Source organism: Leptonychotes weddellii, chromosome 3 (assembly GCF_054177405.1).
Source record: "Leptonychotes weddellii isolate Sample4059 chromosome 3, ASM5417740v2, whole genome shotgun sequence".
Lineage (NCBI taxonomy): Eukaryota > Metazoa > Chordata > Mammalia > Carnivora > Phocidae > Leptonychotes > Leptonychotes weddellii.
Window position 1 is genome coordinate 170,942,359 of NC_138371.1, and position 17,517 is coordinate 170,959,875.

The window sequence follows — 17,517 nt, forward strand, 5'->3', positions numbered from 1 at the left end:
ATCTACTTGTAACAAAAAACATACACAGGGTTCCAGTCTTGTTTAGAAAAAAAAAAAAAAAACAACCTTTTTTAAATCTGTAAGTACTGATGAGGCCTTTGGGTAAAGGTAGAACTTTTAAAAAGTGTGGATAAAAATGGAGAGGCTAGAATAATTTCTCCTTCAGGCTGGGCGCCCCGTGCTGGGTACAAGAGCCCGGTGGTTGGCAGGCAGAGGCTGCAAGCCGATGGAGCTGCTCAGGCAGACAATGGGACTTTGAACCCTCAAAGCTAACAGGACAGAGGCTGTAAGTTTGGCTCAGAGACTTGGAGACTCTTTGAGATTATGCCTAGAAATCAGCACTCTGAGAATGGGGCGCCCAGACTACACCTCCCCTTACCTTGAACACTGGAATTGCCTTGATTGTGGGTGTCATTGAGACCCCTTCCAAAGGTGGGGTAAGCAGTAAAACAGGCAAGTGAGAAGAAGAGGAAAGACGACAGGGTGGCTGGCTACCTCGTGGGGAACACATCTGCCTGAAGATACTTCTCGGGGCTTCTGGAAATAACCAGAAGTTACTTTAAAAAGAAACAAAAACAATTCAGGAGCGGCTGACATTGTCGGGTGTCGGTGTCTTGGCGTCCGGGTGACTCGGCGTGATTGCGTCTGGTGTCTTTGCATTCGCTAACAGGTCAAAATGCAGATCTTCGTGAAGACCCTGACCGGCAAGACCATCACCCTGGAGGTGGAGCCCAGTGACACCATCGAAAACGTGAAGGCCAAGATCCAAGATAAAGAGGGCATCCCCCCTGACCAGCAGAGGCTCATCTTTGCAGGCAAGCAGCTGGAAGATGGCCGCACTCTTTCTGATTACAACATCCAGAAAGAGTCAACTCTCCACCTGGTTCTCTGTCTGAGGGGTGGCTGTTAATTCTTCAGTCTTGAATTCATAGTGCCCAGTGATGGCATTACTCTGCACTCTAGCCATTTGCCCCAATTTAAGTTTAGAAATTACCAGTTTCAGTAACTGCTGAATCACTGGTTTTCTCAATAGCTGTTCAAAATGTTAATAAAAGTTTTGTTGCATGGTAGCAAAAAAAATAAATAAATAAAAAATAAAAAAAACAAAAACAAAAGCAAAAAACACTGAGATAGATGGAAGCTGCTAATTCAGCAAACATCTGGGTTACCCTTCAACAAGGAATACCCTTTCTGGAACTACTGATATCTAGCTCTGATGCTGGAAGTTACTGTTCAACTAGTGGTTCCCTAACTTTCATAGACATAATGATCTCTTGGGGAAATTCATTAAGATGCAGACGCCCAGATTTTGGAACCCAACCCCAAGATTCTCAGGCTTTACACTGGGGATGAGAGAGGGGTTTGCAAAGCTGCATTTTTAATGGCCACTCCCTTGATGCAGACTGTTTCAAACATACTAGATAACCCTTTGCTTTTATTTCTGAGCAAAGAAGTTGCTTCTATCGATGAAGAAATTCACCTTCATGTGACCTAGTCGGTTTTGTACATTAATTCACATACTTCCTAATTGCTCTTCTCTTCCCAAAGAATTCTTAATCTTTCTGAAGAACATCCTTTAGGATTACAGTATTTTAAACCTTTAAAATCTCCCTTAATCAAAGGGAAATATCACACCATAGGAGGGACTAGCACATTTTCAATCAACAAAATGTTACAAATTACTTCCATTTGTAATCAGTAAACCGACAAATCCATTATAGCCAGATTAGCTAATAAGGAATATAATGAGCTAAATTCTTCACTATTTTGAAGGGCATATTAATTCAGGTAGAATAGAATGTGACAAAGATGATCTAAACATGTGTCCCATGCTGCACGCTTTTGTCTTGTACCCAAAACCCACAACCCTGACCTTGAAATTCTGTTATGTGACAGTGACCTAACTGAAAATGTCCAAAACTATGATTTCTTTCTAACCTAGAACTGAACAGTTTATCTGGTCATTCATTCCCTCACCGCACAGATCCTTTCCAGCAAGATTTCAAAACAGGAGTGGCAGATTTAGAACAATGAAGCATTGTGTTTGTTATTGAACTTGCAACACAGAAAAAAACATACCAAATGTCCGAAGTTTATTGGTCTTACACCAAAAAAAAAAAAGACAGAATTTCCTCAACATCAAATTTCTGAGGTCTTGATTCTCAATTCTGCTTTTTGATTCCCCATATCTAGTTATTTCCAAGAAAAGCAGATTTTTCTCCCCCACCCCCCACCCAACTTCATTTCAGGCAGATGAATTTCCCAGTTAATTAAATGTATGAAGGAGCCACATCCTTGATCAAATGGACAATCATATGAAAGGAATAGTGTGTGATTTGTGGTAGAACAGCTTCGAAGGGCAGTAGGCCATTTTCCTAACTGAAATGTCAGAAGATTACTAGGCCATCATGATTATTACCCAGGGTACAAACTAAGGGACATTGGCTAGAATTCCAATATTCTCCTGCCTTACACGCTAGTGACAAAACCATATTTTATACTTCCACTAGAATCATACTTTGGGACTACCTAAAAAAAATATTCAGACTTTACCAGTGAAGCCTAACATTTGAATGCTTAGACTAAAAATAGTGGTCATTAATTAAAACAGTCAATCCATCCATTACTGACTAGCTTCCTCAACAGTATTAGGAATCATTCAGATATATTTATTCATTTACACTGAACACAGTTATAGATTATAACTAATAATTAAAAGTACAAATCATACAAGCTATGTTCACAGAATCTAGACAATTATGTACTGGGCCTACAGGGTAGGAGGTAGGGTTATGTGGGTTTGCAGAGACAAGGGCAAGGAAATGGTCTCATGTAATTAGCATGGTGTTCAACCAGCAGCCCCTGTGATGGCCAACCATAGGATGCTGTGGATGGGGCAGCCCAGGAAGCTGTAAGAGAACAGACGCATCCTTCGGATGCCTTAAGAAGTCACTGGCTCTGAAGAGAATTAGCACTGGGCTACCCAATGACGGACTTGCCACATGTGAGGATTCAGTACCGTACTTTTGATTCAAGTTTTATATCAAGTTACAATACAAACAGTAATGTGATAGGATACTAGGCAAAGTCTCTTTCTAAACCAAAAGGCAGCACTTACAGACACTGCTTTTAATTCATGTGTTTTTCAAAGAAGGATGCATATAGATACAAATTATGCCAATATTAAAGATTTTCTTCCCTTGTAAATATAAATGGTACAACTAAGAGGGTTTTTTAATTGATATTTTCATAGAGTATTTTTCCTCTTTACCATATCCCATTAACCTGGGGAACATTTTACAAAGAGTAGAAAAACAAAGAGAAAAATTAAATTAAGAGAGTGACAGCCTGCCAGGTTTCATATTAACAAAAACAGTAAAGCATTTTCCTAGAAAAGTATAGTAGACTCATTTGGTATTTCCTCCTTCCAAGAGAAGGAATAGCATTTTCTCAGAGGCAGATTATAACAGCAATGTGCACAAAATTAATTTGACCATAGCACAAGATCTCTCTAGACTGAACTGTTGACTATTTTGCTGAAATTCTTAGAGGGGATGGTCTTTAAGTTTTTCTAGTCTAAGTTTTCTTCTTGACATGAAACAAAACTTTCCAAGAAATGCTTCACAGTCCTAATGCACCAGGGATAGAGGGAGACAGATACACATACACCCGCCAAGGACAGGGAGACAACAGAAGGGGCTTCGGGAGAAACAGATTATGTTTCTGGAAATATTTCTGCCTTGTAGCATCAGAAAGCTTTGCATTTGAATGTGTCCTAAAAGGGAAAGGAAGACTTCACCAAATGATAGTACATGAAGAGAACTTCCTAGTCAAAGGAAAGAAGAGGAAGAAAGGCATAGGAGTGCAGCAAAATGGGCGGATTTGGATAAATTAGGATGTAAGGGTATAAAAGATGAGGACAGAGATCTTAGAATCTGTGATGGCAACAGGTAATAGAGATCCCTAAAACCACATTGAGAACTTAGAAATTTATCTTGTAGATTATGCAAAGGCATGGTCTGTGGGACAGTGAGGAGTTTTATGGAGAAAATGGAATGGATAAGATCAATTTCCTGGCATGAAGTAAAAAGCTGGACTAAGAGTTGGGAGGAGGTGCAGGGAGGGAGGAGATGACCTGGGATGGCCAAGGATGTCCTAAGGCTCACAGTGGCATCAGGGTGTCTGTTGAAAATGATCATTAACTAAAAAAAAAAAAAAAAAAAAAGAAGGAACTTTAATGTTTTGGTTTTCAACTGCCTGTCCCTATGCCCAAGTAACATATCAATTAACTCTTTTCCTTTTATCAGTGTCAAGATGACATCAAATCAATATCTATGTATTTGAGGCGGGGGGGAAAGTCTTTCCTAAAATGATTGAAATGAGGGTTCACCAGAGCTGAGGAGACCAAATAGGAAGTGTGGTAATAGAAAGGGGAAGGAGGTTTGTAATATATTTTGCACATGTTATTCCATTTGGTGACCAACGGTAGAGGAGAGAGAACAGTGAGGACTCAAAGGTGACTGAGGGTCCTAGCTTGGTGACCAGGTACAAAGCTCCATCCACAGAAACCCAATTCTAATGATAAAGCTTGAAGTTACATAGAGATGGCATCAATAACAGTATTAACACACCTTCAAAAGTATGATCACTTTTCCCTAGAGACAAGAGTTCAGTCCCATCACATACATTATCTCCCCCTACATACATCTCACGTGTCTTCCGTTGCTCTGTGCATACATACCCATCCCTTCTGTAGCCTAAAGAATGTTAATAGTCTTGGTCCCATTCCTCTAGCCCCACCACCCTGCCCCTTCCTCGCTCAATGCCAGCATCATTAATCTTGTCAGCTTTTCAGAATCACTTTGCCCATTCTTCTGCCATAAAATCACCAACACAGTCTACCACAGACATTTCACCCTTTCCCTGTGAAGGTGAACTCATCCTTTTGTTCCTCATCTGATCACTTTCTTAGCAAGTCCTTCTTGACCCCCCTGCCAGGGTCCTTGGAAACATGATTTCATAGAACTGCATTCCTCTCCTTGGAAGCAACTTTTATAGTTTGTAGCTGTATATTCAACACTGATGTTACATGGCATTGGGCTAAACCTGGTGAGAACAGAACTGCATCTGTGTAGCTGTCCAGTCCATCCCCCCCGCATGTAACACAGTAGGCTCGATAATACTTTGGAGTCAATAGTGAGTCAGTGAAAAACTGAGTATCTCCTGTTGACATGAGTTTAGCCTTACCATTTGGGGGAAAAACTTTCCCCCCACTCAACTTCCCTCCACCATATTAGACCAAGAAAGTGGCATTAGCTCCTTACTGTCCTGACCGAAGCTTGGCTGTGTTACAAGAGACACTTTGGGAGCTGTCACCGGTTGCTGTCTCTGCTATCCAGAAGGAGTAGTGCCATCTTCAGGATGCCAGCTCTGATTAAATTCTTTTTATTCTGGGTTTCCCTCTGATAGAGAAAGGGGGAAGGGGGCTTGCTGGTTCATTCTACCACTGTGAGAAGTGAAAATAAATACAGTTTTAATTTATTAGAGACAGCGTCTACCAAATAGCACTTAGAACTCTGCAACATTGTCCCATTATAACAGAAGAAGGCAGTTTCAAGAGAACCCATCACTCTTTCCGACTTCATTTGGCTCCTACCATGACCACACAGGTTTTCACAACTCCAACGTTCTGGTTTCCAAAACCCACTTGGAACTCCATCAGAGCCCTCCCCTCCCAGAGGCTCCAACTCTCAGTTTGAGAATTAAGGCATGAAACACATGGAAATACAATGTTCCAATCCATCTAATTAATGCATTAAGTCCCTCATTTGCATAGTACAAATTTCCCTTTATGCTCTCAGTTGCTCGGCAATTGCTTGCCTCAAGAAAATATATTAGCAGGTAAAACGCAGCTTAACAATAAGAGAAACAAAGACATCAGCCCTATTTCCAAAAGCATATTTCAGAAAGGAAAGGGAAAATCCATCATGTAAAGGGATTTCAAATCCTAAAGTGGCTGAACCGTTCAATTTTGGGAAACAATTTAACCATGGTAAGTAAAGTAACATCTCACTCTGGCAGGCAGGAGGGTTGTCAATTAAAGTCTGTAGAGCAGATGCTATCAGCAAGCCTCATAGCATCTTCCCCAAATGTATCTTTGCTATAAAGGGCACAGAGAGATTGAAAACCCCCCTCTCACTTTACCAGAGGACAAACAGATCAGACTCCAGAGTTACATTATCTTAAGTGCGGCATACACGTTAGAACCAAAACGCTCCCAAATAGAGGGAAGATTTTAAACCAAACTTGTAACACCCTGAACCAACAAAGCGCTATAAACCATACTGAATCGTTGGAAAGAGGCAGATGGAGCTCCAACTTTGATCCTGAATTAATCCCAGCTTGCGTAAAATTGCCACGTGCTCCACAGGCTTCTCGGGAAGGGCGTGGCTAGGGAGAGGTCGGCTGCGCATGATCTTCCAGGACCGCAGACATTTGACTGTGAGAGCGGATGTGCATCCCTGGCGTCCTACTCCACACAATGTGTGCAAGAGAGCTCCCCAGAAGTCAAGGCAGAAGGGGCAGCGTGACCTTTTCTAATTCAAATTTTAAAGAAAAATAAGCATTAAGATACGTATTCCACTGTCCATTATAAAGGAATATCCAGCTCCAGGAACTCTCAAAAGAACGTTTCAAAATGTGGGCTTGGAAATGTCTGAGTAGGTTGAAAGGCCACCTCAATGAATAGCTCACATTCTCTCGTATATTATCAAGATCTAAAAATATGTTAATATTGCTTCTTTTGTGATGAGGTTTATAATACCTACTACTTTTTTAAAGTAGTACATTAAAACATACAGAAGAAATTTTCAAATTACTATTGATACTTAAACATTGGGAAGCAGGGACTTCTACTATCTTCATTTTTCAGATGAGTACGCTGGGTTTTGGGACTGGAATTATTAGCAGTCCAAGATATCAAAACAGAAAGTTGCAGAGTTGTAATAAAATGAGATTCTGGGATTCCAAATCCCATGGGAAATGGGAGAAGTTAGGATGACCCTCAACAAGAAAAATACACCCACCAAGCCAAAACAGACCAAAAAAAAAAAAAAAATCAAATGGAGGAATATTAGCCTTTGGTTGCCAACCAGATACCCTAGTTTTGAAATCATCCAATTTGGTGCCAAGTATTTGGAAGGCACCTAGTTGTCTTCAATAGAGGAATGTGCAGCTGTAATCCATGATGGCTCATGTCTTGGGATGGCTGTAAGGGACAGCTCCCCCACTTCTCAGTCAGCTCTACATGAGGTTTGCACATCCTAAGTTCCCCAGACTCCAGCTTCAGGGTCCTCAACTTCATTCTTCAGCCTTCACCCCTCAACAGTCCCCAAGTCTTCAAGGGAGTCTCCCATGGCCTCCTGATTTCTACACCCACCAATGATTTTGGAACCCCCTTAAATTTTCTCCTGTGCATCAGCCTTTCAGGAATCCCATATGCTGCTATCACTGGAAGGGACTTCCCCATTCCCTGATCAAATCCCCTCCAACACCGGATAGAAAAATTCAACCTCCTTGGCCTTACATAAGATGGCCCCAACCCATCTCCCCACCCCCAAAAGACCTTGTACGTCCCCAGAACAAAAGGATTCGCTACCTCCCTTGCATGCTTGTCTCCTCTCCCGCCCCATCACTCTTGTTCTTCTCCCCACCCTCTCGCCTCCCACGAGCTCCACATCTGAATTGGACTAGTCACTCCTTGAAGATCACGAACAAATGCTACCTCCCCAATCATCTTTCTCTGAACCTGACCTCGCTGTCCAGAGCCTTGATCTGAAGTTCCATGTGCACTCCACGTAGCACTCCACACGCACCACGTGCACAGGCCAGGCGGGAGGGCTTCCCGCGGTCAGATTCTTAGCTCCGCTCCCCCGCAAGACATAGACTTGGTAGTCAGAGCACCATGCGCAAAGCCAGTATCTGCTGGCCAACGCTTAACGACTAGCTCTTGGGGGGGGGGGGCACAGTTTTAGTGCGTGCCAATTTGTGCTGTAAACACTCCCACATCACCGATTTCAAGCAGCTGACATGGTATCCTTGAATGCAGAATTGGAGAGGCAAAAGCACACCACTGTGCAGTATTCCCACTGCATAGAACAACCTGCAACTTCAGACACAGAGGCAGTAGTAAAGTGTAGTAAAACAGGAAGGGATGGATTGAGCATTTTTCATCTTTATAAAATATAACCGTAACTGTATAAGTTTATGTCTGTTAAATGTTTATTAATGGCTCTGCTTACCCAGCAGCTGCAAAATTCCTGGAAATTAATCTGTTTTTCTGAGCTAGTGTCAAGGGCTCCAGAACAGAAATCCCTTTTCTACCACCAGAGAAGCTTTGTGTGACCTTGAAGAAATTACTTTACTTATGGAGCTTTATTGCTCATCTGAAATACAATGATACGATATTGAGTCATTGAAAGGATGAAGCATTTAAGACCATGCCTCACGGATGGTTAGATCTCAAAAAATAAAAAAAATAAAGAGTTCTCATTCAGAACGGTTAGCTCCATTTTTGTAGGCCCTACAACTCTTAGCACTATATTTTGTTTATAATAAGAGTTTAACATCTTTGCAGGAAAAATGTGCAATTTGTATAACTATTTTATTCCTAGACATCTCTTAGTATGTAGATGTTAGGGGATGAGTCAGGAAATAGGGCCCCAGGGTGCAGGGGCTGCTTTTTTGTCCCAGAGTGGATCAGTATCTACGATGGGAACACAAATCCAATCTGGGAGACAGCTATATTAAACTCCATGAAACTTTATTATGGAAACCAATGCGGTGTTCCCAGAAAAGTTTCATTTTTGTAACAGGTGGGGTTTGAGTGCAGATATCAATTCACGATTTATCATGGCTTTTATCAGTGGTTTTACCTTGAGTCCAAATTAGTCTTTTATATTGAAAAAAACCTTTATCTGTAGGATGCTTTGTAGTCCAGTCATCAACACACAAATGCTCAGAGTATATGGTCATAAAGCAGATGCCCTGCGTCTAGGAGAACCGACTTGTGATTTCTCCTCGCACGGAGCAAAATTCGTTGTGGGAACACTTAAAAAACTTGAACAAGCTACTGATTCTAAGTGAAGTTACTCGTTGTCCAGCGCAGCCACAATTTTCTTGCTGTAGAGGCACAGAGCCATATAAGCAGCCCTAGCCTTCTGAAGTCCTTCTGTTTCGGAGCTCGGTCTGGTTTCCCATGCTCTCCCACTGTGTGTCCATCCTTGTCTGAGGGCTTGTGGATTGCCCTTGCACCTGGTTTCCTGGATTATTCCAGCTCTTCTCCCAGGTCTGCCGTTTCTCTGCTGTCAACCAGCAGACAAGTTCAAGGTCTCCTCCCACCTGACCCAGCACCCCTCACCCCAGCTCACCCCAGCTCACTCGTCCTCGTGCCATTTCTCTCCCTTGCGCAGCCAGACTTTTTAAAGGGACTCACCCAGGCTCCCTACCTCTACTTACTACCTCCCTCATTATCCCTACATTATAGGAAATCAGGGTGTCGGCCCCAATGCTCCCGGAACTTTCTCCTGATCAAAGAAGCCAATGCCTTCCCCATCCCATGGCTCACTGGCCCCCATCCGTTCTCATCTGGGCAGATTCTGTGGCAGTGAACACCCTCTCTAGCTTGCCTGTTTCTCCTGTCAGTCTCCTTCTGTTGAAGTTTTTATTATAGGACTCAACTATCACCAGTTTGCAAATGACTTCCCTGTCCATGCCTCAAGCCCTCCTCTTTCCACACTCACATTTCCAGCTGTGGATTAGACAGTTTCCAAATGAAGCCTAAAAACATGCTCAAAATAGAACACAGCTGCCTTCCCTCCCCCCAAAAAACAAAATTGTTTTAACTCTATTCCACTCTTTAGTTAATGATATCATTAACTGCCCAGGAAATTAAAGTTAAAACTCGACAGTCATCTTTGATGTATCTGTTTCACACCCATGCCCAATCATACAGGAAATCCTGGGAAAATCCCTCTATGGAATTATACCCCTTTCTACTCCATTGATGTATTCTCCAAAGGCTCTTCGTGTCCCACCTGAGCTATTTCAATGCGGTCTTGAGAGCTCCCCAGTCTTTTCTGCTTCCAATCTAGCCTAGACATGGTTTTCCCAGGCCATGTTCCTGAACCAGACTCTAATTACTCAATGCTCAAGGTTTTGATGACTCCCCACCAGGTATGAAGTGCAAATGCCCAACCGAGCATGCAAATATTTAGTTGGCCTCCACCTATCTTCCAAGTATTGTTCTCCATTCTACTCCACTCCCTAGAACCACCTGTGTTTGCCATAACGCTCCACTCCCTGCCACCCTCCCCGCAGAGCCCCTGCTCTTCTGCTTCACCCTATGCCCAGCTGTTCCCTTTCTCTGCAATACTTCTCTCCCTTGGCATTCTTGGTGTACCTACTAGAGACCCAGCTCAAATCCCAGCTTTTCCAGAGCATTTCTAAATCTCCCAATTGCAATCCATCTTTTCTTCTTTCCCTTATAAATGCTCAGTGTTCCACACCACTTTGAACTGAAATCTGTGTGACTCTATAGCAGATCTTTAAAACTCACACATACCTACATATGCACAGTCCTGGAGAGCAGGGATCTAGATCTTCTGTGTGCTTTTTTTAATTGCTCACAACAGCTCAGCATTTTTCCACAAAACGAGGTACTTAAGCATTTGATGGAGGACCTTGCTAAATGTTTGCTTCTGTGCCAATCCAGACTCACCTGTCCTGATCTCCCCCATAGCCATTCAAAGCAGTAAAACCTGTACTTTCTGTACTTTTCTTTGTAGCCTTAGCCACTTTTACTGTACTTATTTCCTGTTCACATATATTTATTTTGTGGTTAGACATTTTACCATAAATTAGGCAAATTTTAGAACTCCGCCACCCCGGCGCCTGAGACATTGCCTTGAAAATCTTGTGAAACTTAAGGTCTTCCCCCCAGACAAAGCACATAAGTAAATACACAAACATTTATGTGCAGCTTTGGGAATTTCATAGATAGCTCCCCTTCCTTAAAACGTACTGACAACTAAGGACACTGAACCTTCATGGATCCATGAACTAGAGAGATGTTCACAGGTATGAGAATCGTAAATGCAAACAAAATCCCTAAAGCCACTTTAAACTGATTAAGAGGCTGATAAAAAATTAAGCAGTTAGCATGATTTGGAGATCTCCTGAATCAAGAGCTGCAGTCCTTCCTATTCTACTAGAATTCTAGAAAAGTCAGGAAGCAAATTTTCTTTTAAACAATTTTTTTATTGCAAAACAAAATTTAACTAGTAGGCTATTTCAGTTTCTCAGGCTTTCCTGAACTATTTGTGGGTACTTAATAGTTAACATTTATATTAGTCTCCAAATGCAGATAAAATATTTTAGATCTAAAAAATGTGAATGGTGCTTAAAGCATTTGACCTTTTTAAGGATATCCTTCTGAATCTGAGGGATATACTTAAAAGGAGCTATAATAGTAATAAAAACTATTTGGATATCCTGTGGAATAACTTATAATCTCACCCGCAAATTGTAAAGTAAAAATTCTGTATAATAAATTATATTCTATCAAGCAAAAGCCTGAGAATCCTGCTAGACTCTTTATGGTTTATAAAATTTGTTCCTCAGGTTTTTTTTTTTTATTGTAGAACCTCAAGAGGGATAGATTTTCAATCCCTCCTCCTTCTTTGACTTATTCTTTCTGCAATGTTTGTAGAAAGCTTACTTCGTGTTGACACAGTACTTCGTTCTAGGAATATGAGGTTGAGGAAAGTAAGTCAACTATTTTCATGAAGCTTATTGTCTAGCAGGTAATAAACACATTGTCTTAGGAGTATAATTGTAAAGAGATCACTAAAGGTAGGCTTCTGGGCTAGATTTTTATGTAAAGAAGGCTTCTTACAGGAAGTGGGGTCCAGAGGAGTCCTGGAAGAAGAATCAGGCAGTGATTGGGGTTTGGGAAAATGAGCAAGAATCTGATCGTGAGCATCTTGTGGGTCATGCTAAAGAACTTCAACATTCTCTTAGAGGCAGTGGGGAGCCTCTATTTTAAGAATTTTAAGCCAGGAAGTCACATAAGTCAACTTGTCATTTTAGAAAAGTAACCCTAACTGCAACGAAAAAGAGGACTGGAGGAGATGGGCAGACGGGTTAGTCCATTGCTCGCATCCTCTCTGGGAGAGATGGTGGCTATCCCAAATGCTATGTTGGTGGAGAGCTCTGGACTTCGGTCAGGGGGCAGGGATGGTTCTAACTGAGGTTTGTTTATTCCAGGGGATTGTCAAAGCTGATCAACAGAGTCAGGTAGGGGGATCTGGGAATGTGGCCAACCACCATCCAGGCCCCCCACATAATTTATTGGCCACCTAAGGTCTGATGAGTTTACACATGAGGAGATCACCACCCCGTTTGGTCTACTCTTGACCATTCCAAATTTGGAATCCAGCAGGCCATGTTACAATGGGAGAGGTCACAGAGCAGCCTATAAACTCATCAAGGAGCCTTTCCCAGTAGGAACCCCAAATTAACCATGTTTGCCTCTTATAACATCCTTAATAGGCTTATCCCACACGAGTCTCCCACAATGAAGTTTTTCTTGATCATTCTAAGCAGACGTGATCTCTAACTCCTCTGCACTCCCACTGAACTTTGCATTCTATAGTGACCTTTATTGGTTTCCAGATAAAATAGTTTAAGCTTCGAGCTATAGTTGATATATGAGAAGTTACGCACATTTAATGTACACGTCTTGAGTCTGGACATACACATCACCATGACCAAGATACTAAATGTATCTGGCTTCCAAAGATTTCCTCGTGTTTGTGGGTTTGTTGTTTTTGTTCTGTGTTAAGAACACTTAACTTGAGATCTGTCCTCTTATCACATTTCAAAGCGTACAATACCATGTTGTTAACTATTGGGTGTATTTTCTTAAACCCAGAGACTTTTTTTGACCTAGCGTCACAACTTGCCAATACTTAAGTCAGCTGATCCCCTTAAAGATATAAGGGGCGAGGGGAGCCGGGGGTGGGGGGCAGTACCCAAACTCACTTTTAAAACAGCCTAGATCCTTTCTGTTACATAAATATCTGTAAATACCCATGAGTGGATAACGTAATATTTTTATCCATTTTTAAAATGGCATTGAATTTAAAGTGCTTTTACTGCATGTTACATGCACAGTTTAATAGAATACCAAAAAATGAAAATAAACACAAAACAGCCTAGATCTTTGCACAGAGATGAAAATCGGGATGTACACTGGTTAGTTCAAGAGAGGATCAGAGGTTGTAGAACAGCACATTGTCACACGTGGAAGAAAAACTCTTAATTCCTAGTTCTGTTACTGGGATTCTGAAGGAGCAGAATAAAGCAAATTGTACTCCAAGGGAAATTAGAGGTAGAAAGGTAATAGGTTCTTGCAAATAACCCACAGGAGGCAAAGAAGAAAGGAGATTGAAGGAAGCAAAACATCGTAACAGTTATGGGTGTAATACTCACCATATGTCCCATATGTTTTCAGATTACAACAGAGCAACTCTTCCCCACAGCTCATTTGCAAGTGGACCTGACAACTCAAGCCCACTGAAATCAAAGACTGTAATCTACTATAAATCCTGCCACGCTAGATGGAACGAATATCTGTCAGATTTTTTTACTTAAACTTCTCTTCCTCTAAGAAAGCAGCATCTGGCTCTAAACTGCACATTTAATTGAAAAATCCTTTAATAGCAGCATTAATTTTCATCATTTTGCATTCCATCAGTCTGTGACAAGGAAACGCTCTGCATGTGTAAGGCGGCCAGACTGCAGAGCTGAGGGGGTGGGGCGGTGGGGCGCGCGGTGCACGGGCCGGGGCCAGCCCAGAGAGTTCAGGGGATACTGTGTGCCTGCAGCCCTGCGCCAAGAGCAGATCCGGTGCTGGGGACAGGTTAGGATTAAGGCGGGAGAGTTCCATGGTTTCCCTTTGAGGAGGTCACTCAAGCACGACAATGCACTTCCAGCTTATCAAAAGCAAACTGGGCACTTCAGAAGCAGAACTCGGCAGCAGTGACAAAGGCCATGAATCCCCATCCTTGGACAGGACTGACACAGGGTTCCAACTGCAGCTCTTAATGATCTTATTTCGGGGGTTCTCATTTAACCAGAGCTCAGTGCCTCGCTAAGTGGCTGGTTTCTTTCCACGGAAAAGGTAAAAATGGAACCCATCAAAATCCATGAGTCCCACATGCCACACACCCTCGTCCCATCCCTGGTAGGGTAGGAATGGGGTGTAGGGGAGGCTCTCGGTCCACTGGCAAATTCGTCTATTTGACGAATTTGAGTACCGCAGTGATACACCTGCAAACGGGCAGAGTGGGGACAAACTCGCAGTCCGGACTTAGAGGCAGGAAAGGAAAGCAATTTGAAGGAAGGGCCCCTTCCAGCAAGACAGGGTAAGCACAGGGAAAAAAAAAAAAAAAAGCCCAGTTTTTGTTTGGCCCTCCCAGTGCCCGGGGAACTTGCAGATAAAAGACCAGACTTTCCCCCTCTAGAAGGCTACAGGGCAGCACTTTTGTTTGTGAACCGCACACACCCTGGGGTGGGGATTCCTTTGCTGTTGCTATGACCAACGCCTGTCACACTCCTTCAGGAGTCCTGCCCTTGCTGGCCGTCCTCCTGCTGGCTTAAAATGGCCCGGATTTTTACTTCTCTGTTTCAGCAGGGCGAGAACTTTGTTTTTTAGGGTTGCTAAGCAGATGATCTCATTTTGAAGTCCATTTCCCTCAGTGGCTGAGCAAATCTACCTGAAGGTACACAGAGAATATTTTATTTTTGTATTCAGGGCTTTTCAGAGGTTCCTCGTTGTTTTATTTAAAGCTGTGTTTGGGGCATCAGCAACACATAAAAATAACTGCTTAACAAATACTGCAAAATGGAAACTGGAGTAGGTGGCCCCCAGGGTGGGGTGGCAGGAAAGAGAATTCCCTTAGACTCAAATATTTCTTAGCTATATTTCACAGAAGTGCTCTAATAAAAAAGAAAGTCATTTTAAAAGTAGTCTATGGTCTGACCCTTCTTCAAATTTAATTTTACTACTAATGTTGGGTGACCAGTCATTACACTACTCAAAATCTCATTAACTGACTGAAACCAGCCAAATGGACCATGCTTGGCTTTCTGCTCAACCTCAGAAACGTTTTAAAGCTCCTTATGTGACCAGGTGATGACATCAGGTCGGAGGCCACCTCAACCCACCAAGCCCCCTTCCCCCACCCATCACTGCCCCTCTATTCCTCCATTCTAGAACAGGAGCCCTGTGTGACAGGGACTTTCTCCCAAAGTATTCATGATGACCAGAGCAGTCCCCAGTGCATAAGAGGTGCTCAACAAATTTGAAGAGGAGAAATTGAATTATTTGTACATCAGAGGAATCTAAGTCCTAAGATAAACATAACACAGCATCCCAGAAGATTTGAGGAGAAAAACATCCATGTTGGTTTTAATAGGATATTAACTTGTATTTTGTTTTTCTCCCTGTGTATCAGATCCTGTTGGTTGTGTGGGTTGAACCTATTTTTTTAAGGGCTGCACAAGGTCATATTCTAGCAAAATCCAAGCATTTTGTTTCCAAAGATACTGAACACCCAATGTATCAAAATATTCTTGCAACCACGCAAGAAAAAATTTCTCAAGATTAGATTCTCCAGGCTGGCTAGTAGCCAGTAGAAGAGTTCTCTGGATCCAAAACGCTGGTCAGAAGCCCAGGGGCAGACCGCTGCAGATGGTTCTAGGCAGACACCATGGGTGGTCTACGGAAGGTGCCCACACACAAAGTAGGATATGGAGGCCCAGAGTCAGCTGGGTCTGTCCAGGGCACAATGACCCTCAGGATAGATGGCAAAATCTGATACAAACATGGTCTTCCATTTCCAACACTTTGACCCTCAAGCTCTCCTTGACACAGGTCTAGAAAGGGGGGAGAGGGGTTTGAGAACAGGGAAATCCAACACTGAGGTCAAGGTCATTCAAGAAGTCCTCAAATTTGTAGAAGATAGCGTTTTTGCTCTTTCTTGCATAAATTGAGCTTGTGAATGGGGAGTCCCTCCAAGTACAGTATTTTAAACCAAGCATAAGTGTACTTGATGTGAATTTATAAAAGGAAACTCCTACTTCAAAGAAACCTGTTCCTTTTGGCTAGGACCTCCACCTCACTCAACTGGAAGATTGAGGAGGGCAGAAATTGTTTTGCCCATGATGCACCCCCAGGGATGCACACTGCTTCACTTAGAGAAGGTACCAAATAGTTGCTGAATAAATGTATTTATAATCTCTTCTTCCATTTGGGATAATTCGGTAGAAAATTCAGATACTCTTAAAAGGTTGCAAAATAGACACACAGAGCAGGCAGACCCCATACCGCTATCAACTTTAAAAACAGGATTTCCTATAGGCAGATTAGGGTCAGCAGCACGGAAAACTCTTAATGAGGTCATGGTGTCTATCTCCTTGGGCTGCGGTAACCGGATGCCACAGACTCACAGGTGAGGGGCTTACACAACAGGAATGTACTTTCTCACGGTGCTGGAGGCTGGAAGTCTGAGATCAGGGTGCCAGCACTGTTGGGTTTGGGGAGAACACTCTTCCTGGCTTATAGACAGTTACCTTCTCCCTGTACTCTCACATGACTTTTCCTCTATGCTCTCTCTCTCTCTTTTTTTTTTAAAGATTTTATTTATTTATTTGACAGAGAGAGACACAGTGAGAGAAGGAACACAAGTAGGGGAGTGAGAGAGGGAGAAGCAGGCTTCCCACTGAGCAGGGAGCCCAATGCGGGGCTCGATCCCAGGACCCTGGGATCATGACCTGAGCCGAAGGCAGACGCTTAACGACTGAGCCACCCAAGTGCCCCATATGTTCTCTTCTTTAAAGGTCCATAATCCCACCCTGACTTCATTTAACCCTAATTACCTGGCAAAAGTCTCATCTCCAAATAGCCCATGGAAGGTTAGGGTTTCAACAGAGGATATTGGGGGGTTGGGGACACACACACACAGAAGGGCACCTTCAGTTCACAGCAGTTCACTCATTCTTATTCTGTGGCCGGCAGACCCAGATCCTTCACCCAAACGAAAGCTCCATGTCTTTTATACGTTGATTTCTTGATTCGTTCCAGCCATTCTCCATCCAAATGCCTTTACAGTAGTGTATCTTCAAGACACCTTTTCTTTTCTGCTTTTTACTTTCCAACAAGAAGATGATCGGAGAAACTTTCTGGCCCAGCATATGTCAGCAATGGACAGGACAGATAGGCTTCATGCATATTAGTATAGATATTACTTTCTTCTTACAACAAACCACAGTCTAGGTCAGAGTGGAGAAATAGGTGTACCTTGAGCAAGAAGCAGAGGGAAAAGTAAGATATGGCTACAGGCAAGGGGAATATTAAAAGTAACAGAAAACCAAGTTTAAAGTGACAGAAAGGCT

At 42.6% G+C, this 17,517-nt stretch overlaps 1 protein-coding gene across 1 annotated transcript; it reads left to right on the forward strand.

Moving 5' to 3' along the window:
- Positions 1-582: 582 nt before the first annotated feature.
- Positions 583-1,058, forward strand: LOC102729636 (ubiquitin). The gene has a single exon (XM_006734308.3). It carries the CDS (start codon positions 677-679, stop codon positions 908-910), a length of 234 nt encoding a protein of 77 aa, XP_006734371.1. The 5' UTR covers positions 583-676; the 3' UTR covers positions 911-1,058.
- The last annotated feature ends 16,459 nt before the right edge of the window (positions 1,059-17,517 follow it).

What these genes read in the sequence shown, in the direction of transcription:
- LOC102729636 (XM_006734308.3), top strand. Translation starts at nt 677, where the DNA reads ATGCAGATCTTCGTGAAGACCCTGACCGGCAAGACCATCACCCTGGAG.